The 17184-nt window shown below is 50.5% G+C and overlaps 1 protein-coding gene across 1 annotated transcript; it reads right to left on the minus strand.

Annotated features, from left to right (window-relative positions):
• Positions 1–1784: 1784 nt before the first annotated feature.
• LOC119956639 (chondroadherin-like) lies at positions 1785–16114 on the minus strand. Its single transcript, XM_038783978.1, has 2 exons — positions 16004–16114; positions 1785–2285 (listed from the first exon to the last, which is right to left on the minus strand). The coding sequence occupies exons 1-2, from the start codon at positions 16046–16048 to the stop codon at positions 1785–1787; spliced, it is 546 nt and encodes a 181-aa protein (XP_038639906.1). The 5' UTR covers positions 16049–16114.
• Positions 16115–17184: the final 1070 nt, after the last annotated feature.

A 17184-nucleotide genomic window follows, 5' to 3' on the forward strand; every position in this document is an offset into this window, starting at 1 on the left:
GAGCCCCGATAGTGGAGGTGAAGAGAAAGTGGGAGGAAGAGCTGGATTGGGATTTGGAGGCGGGGTTATGGGAGGAGACCAGAGGAGAGTTAATACATCCTCATCGTGCGTCAGGTTCAGCCAGATCCAGGTTAAGGTGGTCCACAGGCCACACATGACGGTGTCCCGGGTGGGCGGGTTCTTTGAGGAGTTGGGAGGATAGGTGTGGGTGCTGTGCGGGAGGGGGTCCTGCGAACTATTTCCATATGTTTTGGGCATCTCCGAAGCTGAGGGGGTTTCTGGCAGGGGTTTTCTGACGTCATGTCAGAAGTATTAAAGCTGAGGGTGGGGGCTGTTGTGTTATGCACTCTGGGATAACACAGGCTGCAACTCGATGCAGCTTTGACCAAAAGATACTCCAGACTTTGAAGTCAGTTCAATGTGATTTATTGAACCATTAGCACAGTTCTCTGTGAGTTCGACTCTCCTGCTAATCTTGCTATATTAACTCAGTCTAACTAACCAGTCTGCTCTAAGCCACGTGGTGGGTGTGATGCTTCTGATCTGACCTACTGTCCTACTCTTTAAGTGTCGCCTGTGGAAAGAGGCAGAGCATGTGTGCCCTGTCCTTATATATGGGTTGTGTAATGCCCCCTTGTGGTAGTGTCACCTCTGGGTATCTTGACTGCCCATTGGCCGTGCCCAATTCTATGTGTTCATTAGCTGTATGTCTGCACGTCTCTGGTGCTCCCTCTAGTGTTTATTTAGTTGTAGTGCATTTACATTAACCCCTTGTGTATTTACAGTGATGCATATCACCACAGTGCCCAGACCAGAGGTGGCGATGTTTGGCGTGTCGGAAGACCCGGGTGCCCAGGGGGTGAAAGAGGCCGACGGCCTGGCCTTTGCCTCCCTGGTGACCCGGTGAACAGATCTTACTAGGATGGAGGGACTTGGAACCCCCAAAGTCAGGGGGCGTGGGTCAGAGACATGGCCGGCTTTCTCAGACTGGAGAAAATTAAATTTGCCTTGAGGGGGTCATTGCAGGGGTTTGATCGGAGGTGGCAGCCGTTCGGGGGGGGGGGGGGGGGGGGGGGAGTGGGAGAGATGAGTAAGGGCAGGAGAACCATCAGAGTTTCAAGGCAGGCCAGCAGCGCAGGTTCAATTCCCGCACCAGCCTCCCCGAACAGGCGGCAGAATGTGGTGACTAGGGGCTTTTCACAGTAACTTCATTTGAAGCCTACAATAAGTGATTTTATGGCAGCACGGTAGCATGGTGGTTAGCATAAATGCTTCACAGCTCCAGGGTCCCAGGTTCGATTCCCGGCTTGGGTCACTGTCTGTGCGGAGTCTGCACGTCCTCCCCGTGTGTGCGTGGGTTTCCTCCGGGTGCTCCGGTTTCCTCCCACAGTCCAAAGATGTGCGGGTTAGGTGGATTGGCCAGGCTAAATTGCCCGTAGTGTCCTAAAAGTAAGGTTAAGGGGGTGGTTGTTGGGTTACGGGTATAGGGTGGATACGTGGGTTTGAGTAGGGTGATCATTGCTCGGCACAACATTGAGGGCCGAAGGGCCTGTTCTGTGCTGTACTGTTCTATGTTCTATGTTCTAGAGGGTGGGCTGGGGAAGGTGACACTGTGTCAGCCATGTTGGCTGGGGTTTGTGCCCGGGGGAGTTTGTTGGTTATGTTGCGCTGTGTCACTGTTTTGTTGAAATTTGATGTTTAAAATTGTCGAAATTATAGATGCCTCAATAAAATATTTTCCAAAAAAATGCCTCGGGTTGTGCACGCACGCAGTTAACTATTCCTTACAACCTTGCTAGGCAAAATGCTTGATGGGTAAAAGAGCTTTGGCTACCTGGCATTAAGTTGGCGATGAGGTTGTTTTCCAGGTGTAGGTACGTCACAGTGGTTACCTCCCTGAAAACCCCAATCTCCAGCGCCTCAATGCTGTTGTTGTTGAGATGGAGATACTGCAGCTGGCTCAGTCCATTGAAGGCACCCGGCTTGACCTGCCGGATGTTGTTGCCGCTCAGGTGCAGAGCCATCAGGTGGCTCAGGTTGAGGAAGGAATCCGCCGGGATGATGGGCAGGTGACCAGCGGTGAACTGCAGCTCCGTGGTGACCTCGGGTAGCTGAGTGGGAAGGTCACCAAGGCTGATGTTGGCACAGTTGATGCGATGGTACAGTTGGCACACACAGCCGTTTGGACACTGGATGTCCGCTGAAAGGGAAACTGAGTTCACTGCCAGGGTACAGCGCTGCATCAGGGTCACCGAGCACAGGAGGATCCCAAAGAATGGCATGTTCTGTGTAAACAAGATAATAGCTAGTTGAGCACTGTTGATCGCATATTAGGATATAGCAGTCATCTCACAAGCAACAAAGCCCCATCGTTGTGGCAAAGGACTTTACGCAGGTGGACATTTTTCCCGTTTGTACCTGTAAAGGAAGCGATCAGGTTTTTATTGCACCCAGGTGGTTAGCACTACTGCCTCACAGCACCAGGGACCCGGGTTCAATTCTGACCTTGGGTCACTGTCTGTGCAGAGTTTGCACGTTCTCCCCGTGTCTGCGTGGGTTTCCTCCGGGTGCTCCGGTTTCCTCCCACAGTCCCAAGCTGCGCAGGTTAGGCGGATTGGCCGTGCTAAATTGTCCCTTAGTGTCCAAAGGTTAGATGGGGTTATGGGGATAGGGCAAGGGTTAGGGTTAGGGTAGGTAGGGTTCTCTTTCAGAGGGTTGTCCAGACTCGATGGGCTGAATGGCCTCCTTCTGCACTATAGGGATTCTATCCTATTCAACCCCGAACACAAGGACTCTATTCCTCCATCTCTGCCTCCTGCTCCATTCTCCGCTTCGTTCACTCGACCATCAGCAGTTATGTCCCCAGCCGCCTCAACACTCATTTCCCCAGCCGCCTCAACCCTCATTTCCCCAGCTGCCTCAACCCTCATTTCCCCAGCTGCCTCAACCCTCATTTCCCCAGCTGCCTCAACCCTCATTTCCCCAGCCGCCTCAACCCTCATTTCCCCAGCTGCCTCAACCCTCATTTCCCCAGCTGCCTCAACCCTCATTTCCCCAGCTGCCTCAACCCTCATTTCCCCAGCTGCCTCAACCCTCATTTCCCCAGCTGCCTCAATCCTCATTTCCCCAGCTGCCTCAACACTCATTTCCCCAGCTGCCTCAATCCTCATTTCCCCAGCCGCCTCAACACTCATTTCCCCAGCTGCCTCAACCCTCATTTCCCCAGCCGCCTCAACCCTCATTTCCCCAGCTGCAGCAACCCTCATTTCCCCAGCTGCCTCAACCCTCATGTCCCCAGCTGCAGCAACCCTCATTTCCCCAGCTGCAGCAACCCTCATTTGCCCAGCTGCAGCAACCCTCATTTCCCCAGCTGCCTCAACCCTCATTTCCCCAGCTGCCTCAACCCTCATTTCCCCAGCTGCAGCAACCCTCATTTCCCCAGCTGCCTCATCCCTCATTTCCCCAGCTGCCTCAACCCTCATTTCCCCAGCTGCCTCATCCCTCATTTCCCCAGCTGCCTCAACCCTCATGTCCCCAGCTGCCTCAACCCTCATGTCCCCAGCTGCCTCAACCCTCATTTCCCCAGCCGCCTCAACCCTCATTTCCCCAGCTGCAGCAACCCTCATGTCCCCAGCTGCAGCAACCCTCATGTCCCCAGCTTTACCATGTACCTAAACCCCGCCCTCTGACCAAATATCTGACGGCCTGTCCTAAAACCTCCTTACGCGACTTGGTGGCAGTTCGTGTTCGATGACACTGACCTGTAACTCCTTGGGAGATTCCAGGCCGCTATACAAATAGAAATTGTTGTTGTTACTTGAGGTCTTTTAAAACTCTGTTTCCCGACCTACGTTGCCTCCCGGCCTAGCAACGTCTTAACTTCACAATTCCCATCCTTGTCTTCAAAACCCTTTATGGCCTCGCTCCTCCCTATCTCTGCAATCGGCACGGAGGCACATTGGTTAGTGGTTAGTGCCAGAGACCCGGGTTCGATTCCGGCTGGGTCACTGTCTGTGCAGAATCTGCACGTTCTCCCCGTGTCTGCGTGAATTTCCTCCGGGTGCTCCGGTTTCCTCACTCAGTCCAAAAACGTGCAGATTAGGTGGATTGGCCAAACATATGTGTGGTGAATGTGATTCACACCGGATTATAATCTGTATATACATGTGTCTATATTGTAAGCGCAGTTGCACTACCTGACCACCAGGGGGAGTAGCTCTGGGAATGCGCCGAGAATTGTACGGGGCTTCTCCCTTGGTTCCGCCCAGGACTCCACCCCCTGGAGCTGCTGTATAAAGATCAGTGCCACAGGGTCAGCCGGCCAGTTCACTGAAAGTTCAATGACTAACCGGCTGGCTCTGTTGTGAGTATATTAAAACCGCTATTCTAATCTTACAAACACGTGTCCGTAGAATTGTTGGTTCCAAGAATATGCATGTTAGGTGAGGCTAGGGTTACAGAGATAGGGCACCCTTTCAGTGGGCTGTTGCAGACTCGATGGGCCGAATGGCCTCCTTCTGCACTGTAGGGATTCTATGATATTGTAATTCTATGATTCTCTAGGATGCCTTCTACGATGCATGTGTAAAAATTGGTAAGAATCATTGTGGACATGCTGAATTTCCTTAATTTCCTGGGGAGGTATAAGCTGTTGTGCTTTCTTGGTGGTAGCGTCGACGTGAGTGGACCAGGACAGAGCGTTGGTGATGTGCACCTAGGAATTTGAAACTGCTAACCATCTCCACCTCGGCCCCGTTGATGCTGACAGGGGTGTGTACAGTACTTTGCTTCCTGAAGTCGATGACCAGCTCTTTAGTTTTGCTGGCATTGAGGGAGAGATTGTTGTCGCTAGACCACTCCACCAGGTTCTCTATCTCCCTCCTGTATTCGGACTCGTCGTTATTTGAGATCCGACCCACAATGGCCCTGTCGTCAGCAAACTTGTAGATGGAGTTGGAGCTGTATTTTTCACACAGTTGTGTGTGTATAGGGACTATAGTAGGGGGCTAAGTACACAACCATGCGGGGCCCCGGTATTGAGGACTATCATGGAGGAGGTTGTTTAACCTCACAGGTTGTGGTCTGTGAGCCAGGAAATCGAGGATCCATTTGCAGAGGGAGGAGCCAAGACCGAGGTTTTGGAGTTTAGATGTGGGCTCGGCTGGGTTTATGGTGTTGAAGGCGGAGCTGTAGTCAATGACCAGGAGTCTGATGTAGGTGTCCCTGTTGTCGAGATGCTCCAGGGATGAGTACGGAGCCAGGGAGGTACCATCTGCTGTGGACATGTTGTGGCGGTAGGTGAATTGCAATGGATCAAGGCGTTCTGGAAGGTTGGAGTTGATGTGTCTCATGTCATCAGTCCGAGGGAAGTCTCGTCACAATTGTCCTGGGGGTGTGGGGGGGGGGGGGGGTGGCAGGTGGCAGTGATGTAAGGGGGATTCCCGCTGAACTTTACAAAAATCTAAGTTGGCGGCTGAGCCCACCCCACCAGCTGGGCATCATGGGGCCCACCTCTTGTATATGTTTTTCCAGAGTTCCTCATGATACGGGGGAGGAGGCCGCTATTGAGGCCGACAGCTTCACCGCTACTTTTCCCGTCACTTTTCTTATCAACATAAGAAATTGTCGTATTTTATGGTGCGTCTGGACAAAGGAGTTGCTTCCAGGGCTCTCGGCTGAGCAGAAGGTTTTCAGCTTGTTCCTAAAAAAAAACCCAAGGACTCTGCACCAAGATAAGCAAGTAAAACCTGGTTGTTAACTTTATACATGGGTTTACTTTATTGGAATGTAGAGGCAGATTTCAGGAATGGGGCTGGTTTAGCTCACTGGGATAAATCGCTGGCTTTTAAAGCAGACCAAGCAGGCCAGCAGCACGGTTCGATTCCCGTACCAGCCTCCCCGGACAGGCGCCGGAATGTGGCGACTAGGGGCTTTTCACAGTAACTTCATTGAAGCCTACTCGTGACAATAAGCGAATTTCATTTTCAGGAAGCAAGTTAAGATGTCGTACCTGTTAACTGTAAAGCTCTTTCTTGGTTGCCAATGTGTTTAATTCTATGTTCAAATGAAAGTTTGTTTTAATATAAAAGCTATCTGGTCAGTGCTTCAAAAAAAATTTTTTTTTGAGTTTATAGTTTTCCAATTAAGGGGCAATTTAGTGTGGCCAATCGGCCTACCCCACACATCTTTGGGTTGTGGGGGTGAAACCCCACGCAGACACGGGGAGAATGTGCAAACTCCACACGGACAGTGACCCAGGGGCGGGATTCGAACCTGGGACCTCGGCGCCATGAGGCAGCAGGGCTAACCCACGGCGCCACTGCTACCTGGTCAGTGCTATCGCTCCTGTGTTGCAGTAACGTTCCCTCACACTTTTGCCAAGTGCAAATAGTTGGGTTCTCATCCGGAATCTTAACCAAAGTCAGGGTGGTGATCCAGACCCATAACATCGCCGACTGTGACACTTTAAAACAATAACTTCTGCTCTCTATTGCAAAGAGCAGTGGGCCAACTAAAACATCTGGCTTGCAAAGGAGCACATTGACACATTGAACTCAAAAGCGTCAGGAAATTGATGTCGGAAGTGATTTGAGAGGAGCTGACATCTGCACAATTCCAGGCAGGATTCCCTTATCAGAGACGCACAGCGTGCGCCTCAGGTTTTCCTGCTGTTTTCTTTCCACACTTTAACACTAACCTCTGGTGAGAGGCGCTGATGAATTCAACAGGAAGTCGAGCAACTTTGAACCTTGTGAGGTATCAAACAATTGAGGCAATGAACAAGCATTGAACGGGAACACACAGCTGCTGAAACCTCCATTGGTCCCAGTCAATCGTCTCAACCCTTCAGGAAATTACACCCATTACGCAGACAGAAAGAAAGACTTGCATTGATGTAGCACCTTTCATGGCCATCGGGTATCTTCAAAGCATTTTGCCGCCAATGATGTGCTTTAGGAAGTGCAGGCACAGGTGTAATGTAGGAAAAGCAGCAGCCATTTTGTGCACAGCAAGATTCCACAAGAGGCATAAGAACCAGGAGCAGGAGTCGGCCATCTGGCCCCTCGAGCCTGCTCCGCCATTCAATGAGATCATGGCTGATCTTTTTTGGACTCAGCTCCACTTTCCGGCCCAAACATCATAACCCTTAATTCCTTTATTCTTCAAATCAACTATCTATCTTTATCTTGAAAACATTTAATGAAGGAGCCTCAACTGCTTCACTGGGCAAGGAATTCCATAGATTCACAACCCTTTGGGTGAAGAAGTTCCTCCTAAACTCAGTCCTAAATCTACTTCCCCTTATTTTGAGGCTATGTCCCCTAGTTCTGCTGTCACCCGCCAGTGGAAACAACCTGCCCGCATCTATCCTATCTATTCCCTTCATAATTTTAAATGTTTCTATAAGATCCCCCCGCATCCTTCTAAATTCCAACGAGTACAGTCCCAGTCTACTCAACCTCTCCTCATAATCCAACCCCTTCAGCTCTGGGATTAACCTAGTGAATCTCCTCTGCACACCCTCCAGCGCCAGTACATCCTTTCATACAATTATCATTGAATTTACAGTGCAGAAGGAGGCCATTCGGCCCATCGAGTCTGCACCGGCCCTTGGAAAGAGCACCCCACTCAAGCACACACCTACTCCACCCCATCCCCTTAACCCAGTAACCCCAATTAACCTTTTTGGTCACTAAGGGCAATTTATCATGGCCAATCCACCTAACCTGCACGTCTTTGGACTGTGGGAGGAAACCAGAGCACCCGGAGGAAACCCACGCAGACACGGGGAGAACGTGCAGACTCCGCACAGACAGTGACCCAGCCGGGAATCGAACCTGGGACCTAGAGCTGTGAAACAATTGTGCTAACTACTATGCTACTGTGCTTACCTTTCTCAGGTAAGGAGACCAAAACTGAACACGATACTCCAGGTGTGGCCTCACTAACACCTTATACAATTGCAGCATACCCTCCCTAGTCTTAAACTCCATCCCTCTCGCAATGAAGGACAAAACTCCATTCGCCTTCGAAATCAGCAATGGGACAATGGCTAGATGTTCTGTCCGTGCCTCGCTGTTCTTCAAATTCTCCTTCGTTACTCCAGGCACCGTTCAAATGCTGACTTGGCTGAGCCCCGTTTCCACTCTCCTGCGCTTAGGAAAATCTCTGCTTCCCATCTCCTGAGTATCATCCATCGCTAAGCTACAAATGGACCCCGCAATGCCTCGTTTGTAAACTCATCATTGTCGTTTTCAGACCCCTCCCTGACCTGGCTCCTCCCCGTCCCTCTGCTGTTGAGCAGTCGCACAACTTCTGAGATCTCGGCCCTTCTCGGCCGTTAGTGTCCCTGCTGATTTTACCTGCAGGAAGTGCAGCCAGCTCCAGCTCCTACAAGACCGAGTTATGGTACTGGAGCTGGAGTTGGATGAACTTCGGATCATTCGGGAGGCAGAGGTGGTCATAGATAGGAGCTTCAGGGAAGTAGTTACACCAAAGACTGGAGATAGATGGGTAACTGTAAGAGGGACTGGGAAGAAGCAGTCAGTGCAGGGACCCCCTGCGGTCGTTCCCCTGAGTAACAAGTATACCGTTTTGGATACTTGTGGGGGGGACGACTTACCAGGGGTAAGCCATGAGGTACGGGACTCTAGCACGGAGTCTGTCCCTGTTGCTCAGAAGGGAAGGGGGGAAAGGAGTAGAACATTAGTAATTGGGGACTCAATAGTCAGGGGCACAGATAGGAGATTTTTTGGGAGCGAGAGAAACTCACGTTTGGTATGTTGCCTCCCAGGTGCAAGGGTACGTGATGTCTTGGATCGTGTTTTTCGGGTCTTTAAGGGGGAAGGGGAGCAGCCCCAAGTCGTAGTCCACATTGGCACTAACGACATAGATAGGAAAGGGGACAAGGATGTCAGGCAGGACTTTAGGGAGCTAGGATGGAAGCTCAGAGCGAGAACAAACAGAGTTGTTATCTCTGGGTTGTTGCCCGTGCCACGTGATAGTGAGATGAGGAATAGGGAGAGAGAGCAATTAAACACGTGGCTACAGGGATGGTGCAGGCGGGAGGGATTCAGATTTCTGGATAACTGGGGCTCTTTCTGGGGAAGGTGGGACCTCTATAGACAGGATGGTCTACATCTGAACCTGAGGGGCACCAATATCCTGGGGGGGAGATTTGTTAGTACTCTTTGGGGGGGTTTAAACTAATTCAGCAGGGGCATGGGAACCTGGATTGTAGTTTTGGGGTACGGGAGATTGAGAGTATAGAGGTCAGGAGCACAGATTTGACTTCGCAGGAGGGTGCCAGTGTTCAGGTAGGTGGTTTGAAGTGTGTCTATTTCAATGCCAGGCGTATACGAAATAAGGTAGGGGAACTGGCAGCATGGGTTGGTACCTGGGACTTCGATGTTGTGGCCATTTCAGAGACATGGATAGAGCAGGGACAGGAATAGTTGTTGCAGGTTCCGGGGTTTAGGTGTTTTAGTAAGCTCAGAGAAGGGGGCAAAAGAGGGGGAGGTGTGGCGCTGCTAGTCAAGGACAGTATTACGGTGGCGGAAAGGATGCTAGATGGAGACTCTTCTTCCGAGGTAGTATGGGCTGAAGTTAGAAACAGGAAAGGAGATGTCACCCTGCTGGGAGTTTTCTATAGGCCACCTAATAGTTCTAGAGATGTAGAGGAAAGGATGGCGAAGATGATTCTGGAAAAGAGCGAAAGTAACAGGGTAGTTGTTATTGGAGACTTTAACTTTCCGAATATTGACTGGAAAAGATATAGTTCGAGTACATTGGATGGGTCGTTCTTTGTACAATGTGTGCAGGAGGGTTTTCTGACACAATATGTTGACAGGCCAACAAGAGGTGAGGCCACATTGGATTTGGTTTTGGGTAATGAACCAGGCCAGGTGTTAGGTCTGGAGGTAGGTGAACACTTTGGAAACAGTGACCACAATTCGGTGACCTTTACATTAGTGATGGAAAGTGATAAGTATACCCCGCAGGGCAAGAGTTATAGCTGGGGGAAGGGCAATTATGATGCCATTAGACATGACTTAGGATGTGTAGGTTGGAGAAGTAGGCTGCAAGGGTTGGGCACACTGGATATGTGGAGCTTGTTCAAGGAACAGCTATTGCGTGTTCTTGATCAGTACGTACCAGTCAGACAGGGAGGAAAGGGTAGAGCGAGGGAACCGTGGTTTACCAAAGAAGTGGAATCTCTTGTTAAGAGGAAAAAGGAGGCCTATGTGAAGATGAGGCGTGAAGTCTCAGTTGGGGCACTTGATAGTTACAGGGAAGTGAGGAAGGATCTAAAGAGAGAGCTAAGACGAGCAAGGAGGGGACATGAGAAGTCTTTGGCAGGTAGGATCAAGAAAAACCCAAAAGCTTTCTATAGGTATGTCAGGAATAAAAGAATGACTAGGGTAAGAGTAGGGCCAGTCAAGGACAGTGGTGGGAAGTTGTGTGTGGAGGCTGAGGAGATAAGCGAGATACTAAATGAATACTTTTCGTCAGTATTCACTCAGGAAAAAGATAATATTGTGGAGGAGAATGCTGAGACCCAGGCTATTAGGATAGATGGCATTGAGGTGCGTAGGGAAGAAGTGTTGGCAATTCTGGACAAGGTGAAAATAGATAAGTCCCCGGGGCCTGATGGGATTTATCCTAGGATTCTCTGGGAAGCCAGGGAAGAGATTGTTGAGCCTTTGGCTTTGATTTTTAGGTCATCATTGGCTACAGGAATAGTGCCAGAGGACTGGAGGATAACAAATGTGGCCCCTTTGTTCAAGAAGGGGAGTAGAGATAACACCGGTAACTATAGGCCGGTGAGCCTAACGTATGTGGTGGGTAAAGTCTTGGAGAGGATTATAAAAGATACGATTTATAATCATCTAGATAGGAATAATATGATTAGGGATAGTCAGCATGCTTTTGTGAAGGGTAGGTCATGCCTCACAAACCTTATCGAGTTCTTTGAGAAGGTGACTGAACAGGTAGGCGAGGGTAGAGTAGTTGACGTGGTGTATATGGATTTCAGTAAAGCGTTTGATAAGGTTCCCCACGGTCGGCTATTGCAGAAAATACGGAGGCTGGGGATTGAGGGTGATTTAGAGATGTGGATCAGAAATTGGCTAGTTGAAAGAAGACAGAGAGTGGTGGTTGATGGGAAATGTTCAGAATGGAGTTCAGTTACGAGTGGCGTACCACAAGGATCTGTTCTGGGGCCGTTGCTGTTTGTCATTTTTATAAATGACCTAGAGGAGGGCGCAGAAGGATGGGTGAGTAAATTTGCAGATGACACTAAAGTCGGTGGAGTTGTAGACAGTGCGGAAGGATGTTGTAGGTTACAGAGGGACATAGATAAGCTGCAGAGCTGGGCTGAGAGGTGGCAAATGGAGTTTAATGTGGAGAAGTGTGAGGTGATTCACTTTGGAAAGAATAACAGGAATGCGGAATATTGGCTAATGGTAAAATTCTTGGTAGTGTGGATGAGCAGAGGGATCTCGGTGTCCATGTACATAGATCCCTGAAAGTTGCCACCCAGGTTGATAGGGTTGTGAAGAAGGCCTATGGTGTGTTGGCCTTTATTGGTAGAGGGATTGAGTTCCGGAGCCATGAGGTCATGTTGCAGTTGTACAAAACTCTAGTACGGCCACATTGAGTATTGCGTACAGTTCTGGTCGCCTCATTATAGGAAGGACGTGGAAGCTTTGGAACGGGTGCAGAGGAGATTTACCAGGATGTTGCCTGGTATGGAGGGAAAATCTTATGAGGAAAGGCTGATGGACTTGAGGTTGTTTTCGTTAGAGAGAAGAAGGTTAAGAGGTGACTTAATAGAGGCATACAAAATGATCAGAGGGTTAGATAGGGTGGACAGTGAGAGCCTTCTCCCGCGGATGGAGGTGGCTAGCACGAGGGGACATATCCTTAAATTGAGGGGTAATAGATATAGGACAGAGGTCAGAGATAGGTTTTTTACGCAAAGAGTGGTGAGGCCGTGGAATGCCCTACCTGCAACAGTAGTGAACTCGCCAACATTGAGGGCATTTAAAAATTTATTGGATAAGCATATGGATGATAAGGGCATAGTGTAGGTTAGATGGCCTTTAGTATTTTTTTCCATGTCGGTGCAACATCGAGGGCCGAAGGGCCTGTACTGCGCTGTATCGTTCTATGTTCTATGTTCTATGTTCTATGTGCAGGGTAGGTGGATTGGCCACGCTAAATTGCCCCTTAATTTGAAAAAATGAATTGGGTACTCTAAAATTTAAAAAAAAAACCCACAATTGGGCAGCACTTACTGAACACTCCTGAGTGCGCTGATAGGTATAGCAACAACCAGTTGAGGATATTTAGTTGAGTTCATAACATGCCTCATTTACACTTGCTCGAAGCGACGTACATTCAGACGCAGGGACCCAACCTCTGCAAACAGAGACATTGACAATCCAGTGGGTCTGCAAAGGACCTGGATTGAAACACTGCTTTCTGTCAAATTGGGTTCTCCAGAGAAGGTGCAGTGGATGTGAATCATGGGGATGGTTACAGAATGTGTCGCAAAGCTCCAAGCAGTTGGGCCCCGCTTTACCGTCTGTCCCTCATGAATCGGTTTCTGTAGATAAGCCTTTGACCACATGTTGATCGGGCAGTGATGCATAACGTCCTTGAGGCCCTTCGGGAAGAGGAGATGGTGGATCCAGACGGATGGTTCCCTGGGCAGACTGACAAGGTCATTTGGCAGAATGTCTCATCGCCAGAACTTTCAAACAAGCACCAAGACCTGGCTTGTTTGGTGGTGATAAAGATCATCCCGGTCAGATCCTTCCCACACGCCCGGAGTCTCACCCTATCCGCATGTGGCCCTCGGGGTGACTGTGGTGAGGAAGAGACCGTTACCCATCTCCTTGTGGACTGTGTCTTTGAAAAGAAGGCCTGGAGAGAGATGAGGTGATGTTTGTCGAGGTTCACCCCGAGCAGCTCCGCGGACGCAGGACTCTGTGCTCGACGGGCTGTTCCCAGGGACGCACTCCGAGACAAACATCAACTGCTGCTGGAGGGTCATCAACTCGGTGAAAGATTCTCTTTGATCTGCCCGAAGCCTGTTGGTTTTCCAAGGACAAAGAGTTGTCCCTGACCGAGTGTTGCAGGCTGGCACAAGCCAGGACTACGTGCTGAGGGGCGCCCTAAAGCTTGGGGCAGTCGTCACAGAGGGCGGCACAGTGGTTAGCACTGCTGCCTCACAGCTCCAGGGAACTGGGCTCAATGCCAGCCTGGGGTGACCGTGTGGTTTGCACATTCTCCCCGTGTCTGCGTGGGTTTCCTCCGGGTGTTCCGGTTTCCTCCCACATGGGGTTAGATGGGCTTACAGGGAATGGGTGGGGGTGTGGGCCTAAGTGGGTGCTCTTTCAGAGGGTTGATGTAGACTCGATGGGCCGAATGGCCTCTTTCTACGCCGTGGGGGATTCTATCCTCCTATGATTCATTGTCTGGAGGCCGTGCTATTAGGTCCCTGAGATTGTTCAACGTAAATGAAAGCCATTTCCCCACCATGTCTCTCATTGGGGTACATCTCTGGGGTCAGCAGTTGACCTCTGACCTCCTTGCCGTGCTCAACCATGAAGGACACAGCTGAGCACTGCCCTGTCCCTCGGTCACCAGGCACCTGGTGGTCATCAGTCGCGGTTGTCACTTACTTTCCCTCCCCACCCTCTCCCCCCCCCATCACCACTTCCTCACCCCAAGGGTCTAATTGAAACAAACAAAGAACAAAGAAAAGTGCAGCGCAGGAACAGGCCCTTCGGCCCTCCAAGCCCGTGCCGACCATGCTGCCCGTCTAAACTAAAATCTTCTACACTTCCTGGGTCCGTATCCCTCTATTCCTCTATTCTTGGGGCAGCACGGTAGCATTGTGGTTAGCACAGTGGCTTCACAGCGCCAGGGTCCCAGGTTCGATTCCCGGCTTGGGTCACTGTCTGTGCGGAGTCTGCACATCCTCCCCGTGTGTGCGTGGGTTTCCTCCGGGTGCTCCGGTTTCCTCCCACAGTCCAAAGATGTGCGGGTTAGGTGGATTGGCCATGCTAAACTGTCCTTAATGTCCAAAATTGCCCTTAGTGTTGGGTGGGGTTACTGGGTTAGGGGGATAGGGTGGAGGTGTTGACCTTGGGTAGGGTGCTCTTTCCAAGAGCCAGTGCAGACTCGATGGGCCGAATGGCCTCCTTCTGCACTGTAAAATAAAAAAAAAATTCTATTCCCATCCTATTCATGTATTTATCAAGATGCCCCTTAAATGTCACTATCGTCCCTGCTTCCACCACCTCCTCCGGCAGCGAGTTCCAGGCACCCACTACCCTCTGTGTAAAAAACTTCCCTCGAACATCTCCTCTAAACTTTGCCCCTCACACCTTAAACCTATGCCCTCTAGTAATTGACCCATCTATTCTGGGGAAATGCCTCTGACTATCCACTCTGTCTATGCCCCTCATAATTTTGTAGACCTCTGTCAGGTCGCCCCTCAACCTCCGTCGTTCCAGTGAGAACAAACCGAGTTTATTCAACCGCTCCTCATAGCTAATGCCCTCCATTCCAGGCAACATCCTGGTAAATCTCTTCTGCACCCGCTCTAAAGCCTCCACATCCGTCTGGTAGTGTGGCGACCAGAATTGAACACGATACTCCAAATGTGGCCTAACTAAGGTTCTATACAGCTGCAACATGACTTGCCAATTCTTATACTCAATGCCCCGGCCAATGAAGGCAAGCATGCCGTATGCCTTCTTGACTACCTTCTCCACCTGTGTTGCCCCTTTCAGTGACCTGTGGACCTGTACACCAAGATCTCTCTGACTGTCAATACTCTTGAGGGTTCTACCATTCACTGTATATTCCCTACCTGCATTAGACCTTCCAAAATGCATTACCTCACATTTATCCAGATTAAACTCCATCTGCCATCTCTCCGCCCAAGTCTCCAACCGATCTAAATCTTGCTGTATCCTCTGACAGTCCTCATCGCTATCCGCAATTCCACCAACCTTTGTGTCGTCCACAAACTTACTAATCAGAAACATCCACTCCTGGGCTGAATTTCCCCCTCTGTGCTGTAACAATTCGATAATTGTTTTCCAAAAAGCATACTTTATTCATACCATTTGGAAAGATACATTACAAAATATTACATCTTGAAAAATAGAGAAATGCAATAAATTTTAACTTGTCTCCATACAGTCTGTCCCTCCCTGAGGTGCCTCGATACAATTTCAATACTCCTGATATTCACAGTGGCCACGCCTTGTCTGGCGTACAGCTCTAGGGGCTTCTGTACAATTCCCAGATCCTCAGTTCCCTATGGCTGAAAGGTCTTACACAGCGACCTTCCCCCATTGCGCCTCTACATATAATCTACATAGAATTTACAGTACAGAAGGAGGCCATTTGGCCCATCCCTAAGGACATCCTACTTAAGCCCACTCCTCCACCCTATCCCCATAACCCAGTAACCCCACCTAATCGTTTGGACACTAAGGGACAATTTAGCATGGCCAATCCACCTAACCTTAGTTTTTTTTCCTAATAAATTTAGAGTACCCAAATCTTTGTTTGTAATTAAGGGGCAATTTAGCGTGGCCAATCCACCTACCCTGCACATCTTTGGGTTGTGGGGGTGAAACCCACGCAGACACGGGGAGAATGTGCAAACTCCACACGGACAGTGACCCAGAGCCAGGATCGAACCTAAGATCTCGGCACCGTGAGGCAGCAGGGCTAACCCACTACGCCACCGTGCTGCCCCTTCCAATCCACCTAACCTGCACATCTTTGGACACTAAGGGACAATTTGGCATCACCTGCACGCATTTGGAGTGTGGGAGGAAACCGGAGCACCCGGAGGAAACCCACGCAGACACGGGGAGAACGTGCGGACTCCGCACAGACAGTGACCCGAGGTTGAGTCCCTTCTGCTGTACGACCTTTGGTCACCGCCAGAGAATAAATGTTTTGTACTCACCGCGGAGGAGGGAGAGCGAGTCAGAGAGTCCACCCCAGGGTCCATGCCTGTCCGGCAGTAAAGCCGCACAGTGTCACTGGCACAGCGGAGTCCACCCACCCTGGCTGTTGGTTGTCAGGAGAGAGGAGACTGCAGGCGGTGGACGGTCCATCGAGCTGTGGGACAAGGCTGCTCTGCGTGGACAGGAAACTGAGGCTGGGAGCGAACATTTCCTGTCATTGTCTGGCAGCCTGGGAGAGAAGCGAGGAAAAATAATAATAGGTTCTGTTGCTGTGAACTGCAGCGGGGCGGTGATAGCAGAGAAGCACAGCAAAGGGCAGCAGCGAGGAGCAAGGGGCCATGTCCCGTGCTGGAAAACGAGCCTTTCTCTCTCTCCCATTTCCTCCCTTTGCCTCCTGCTGATGCTGCAGCTTTGCTACAATGGGCCTTCTCTGTTGCCTTTCCCAAATGATTGGTGGGGTTTGAACCCAGCAGCGTTGGCCTGGGCCTCTGCACTGCAAATCCAGCGACATCACAAGGTACCAGACCACCTCACAGCGCCAGGGTCGCAGGTTCGATTCCCCGCTGGGTCTGTGCGGAGTCTGCTCGTTCTCCCCGTGTCTGCGTGGGTTTCCTCCGGGTGCTCTGGTTTCCTCCCACACTCCAAAGATGCGCAGGTTAGGTGGATTGACCGCGCTAAATTGCCCCTGAGTTTCCAAAAGATTAGATGGAGTATTGGGTTACGGGGACATGTGGCTAGGTACGGTGCTCTTTCAGAGGGTCAGCACAGACTAGATGGGACAAATGGCCTCCAGCTGCACTGCAGGGATTCTATAGAACATAGAACATAGAACAGTACAGCACAGAACAGACCCTTCGGCCCTCGATGTTGTGCCGAGCCATGATCACCCTACTCAACCCCACGTATCCACCCTATACCCGTAACCCAACAACCCCCCCCCCTTAACCTTACTTTTATTAGGACACTACGGGCAATTTAGCATGGCCAATCCACCTAACCCGCGCATCTTTGGACTGTGGGAGGAAACCGGAGCACCCGGAGGAAACCCACGCACACAGGGGGAGGACGTGCAGACTCCACACAGACAGTGACCCAGCCGGGAATCGAACCTGGGACCCTGGAGCTGTGAAGCATTTATGCTAACCACCATGCTACCCTGCTGCCCCATGGACGACTAAGA

The sequence above is a fragment of the Scyliorhinus canicula genome, chromosome 23 (genome assembly GCF_902713615.1).
Source record: "Scyliorhinus canicula chromosome 23, sScyCan1.1, whole genome shotgun sequence".
Lineage (NCBI taxonomy): Eukaryota > Metazoa > Chordata > Chondrichthyes > Carcharhiniformes > Scyliorhinidae > Scyliorhinus > Scyliorhinus canicula.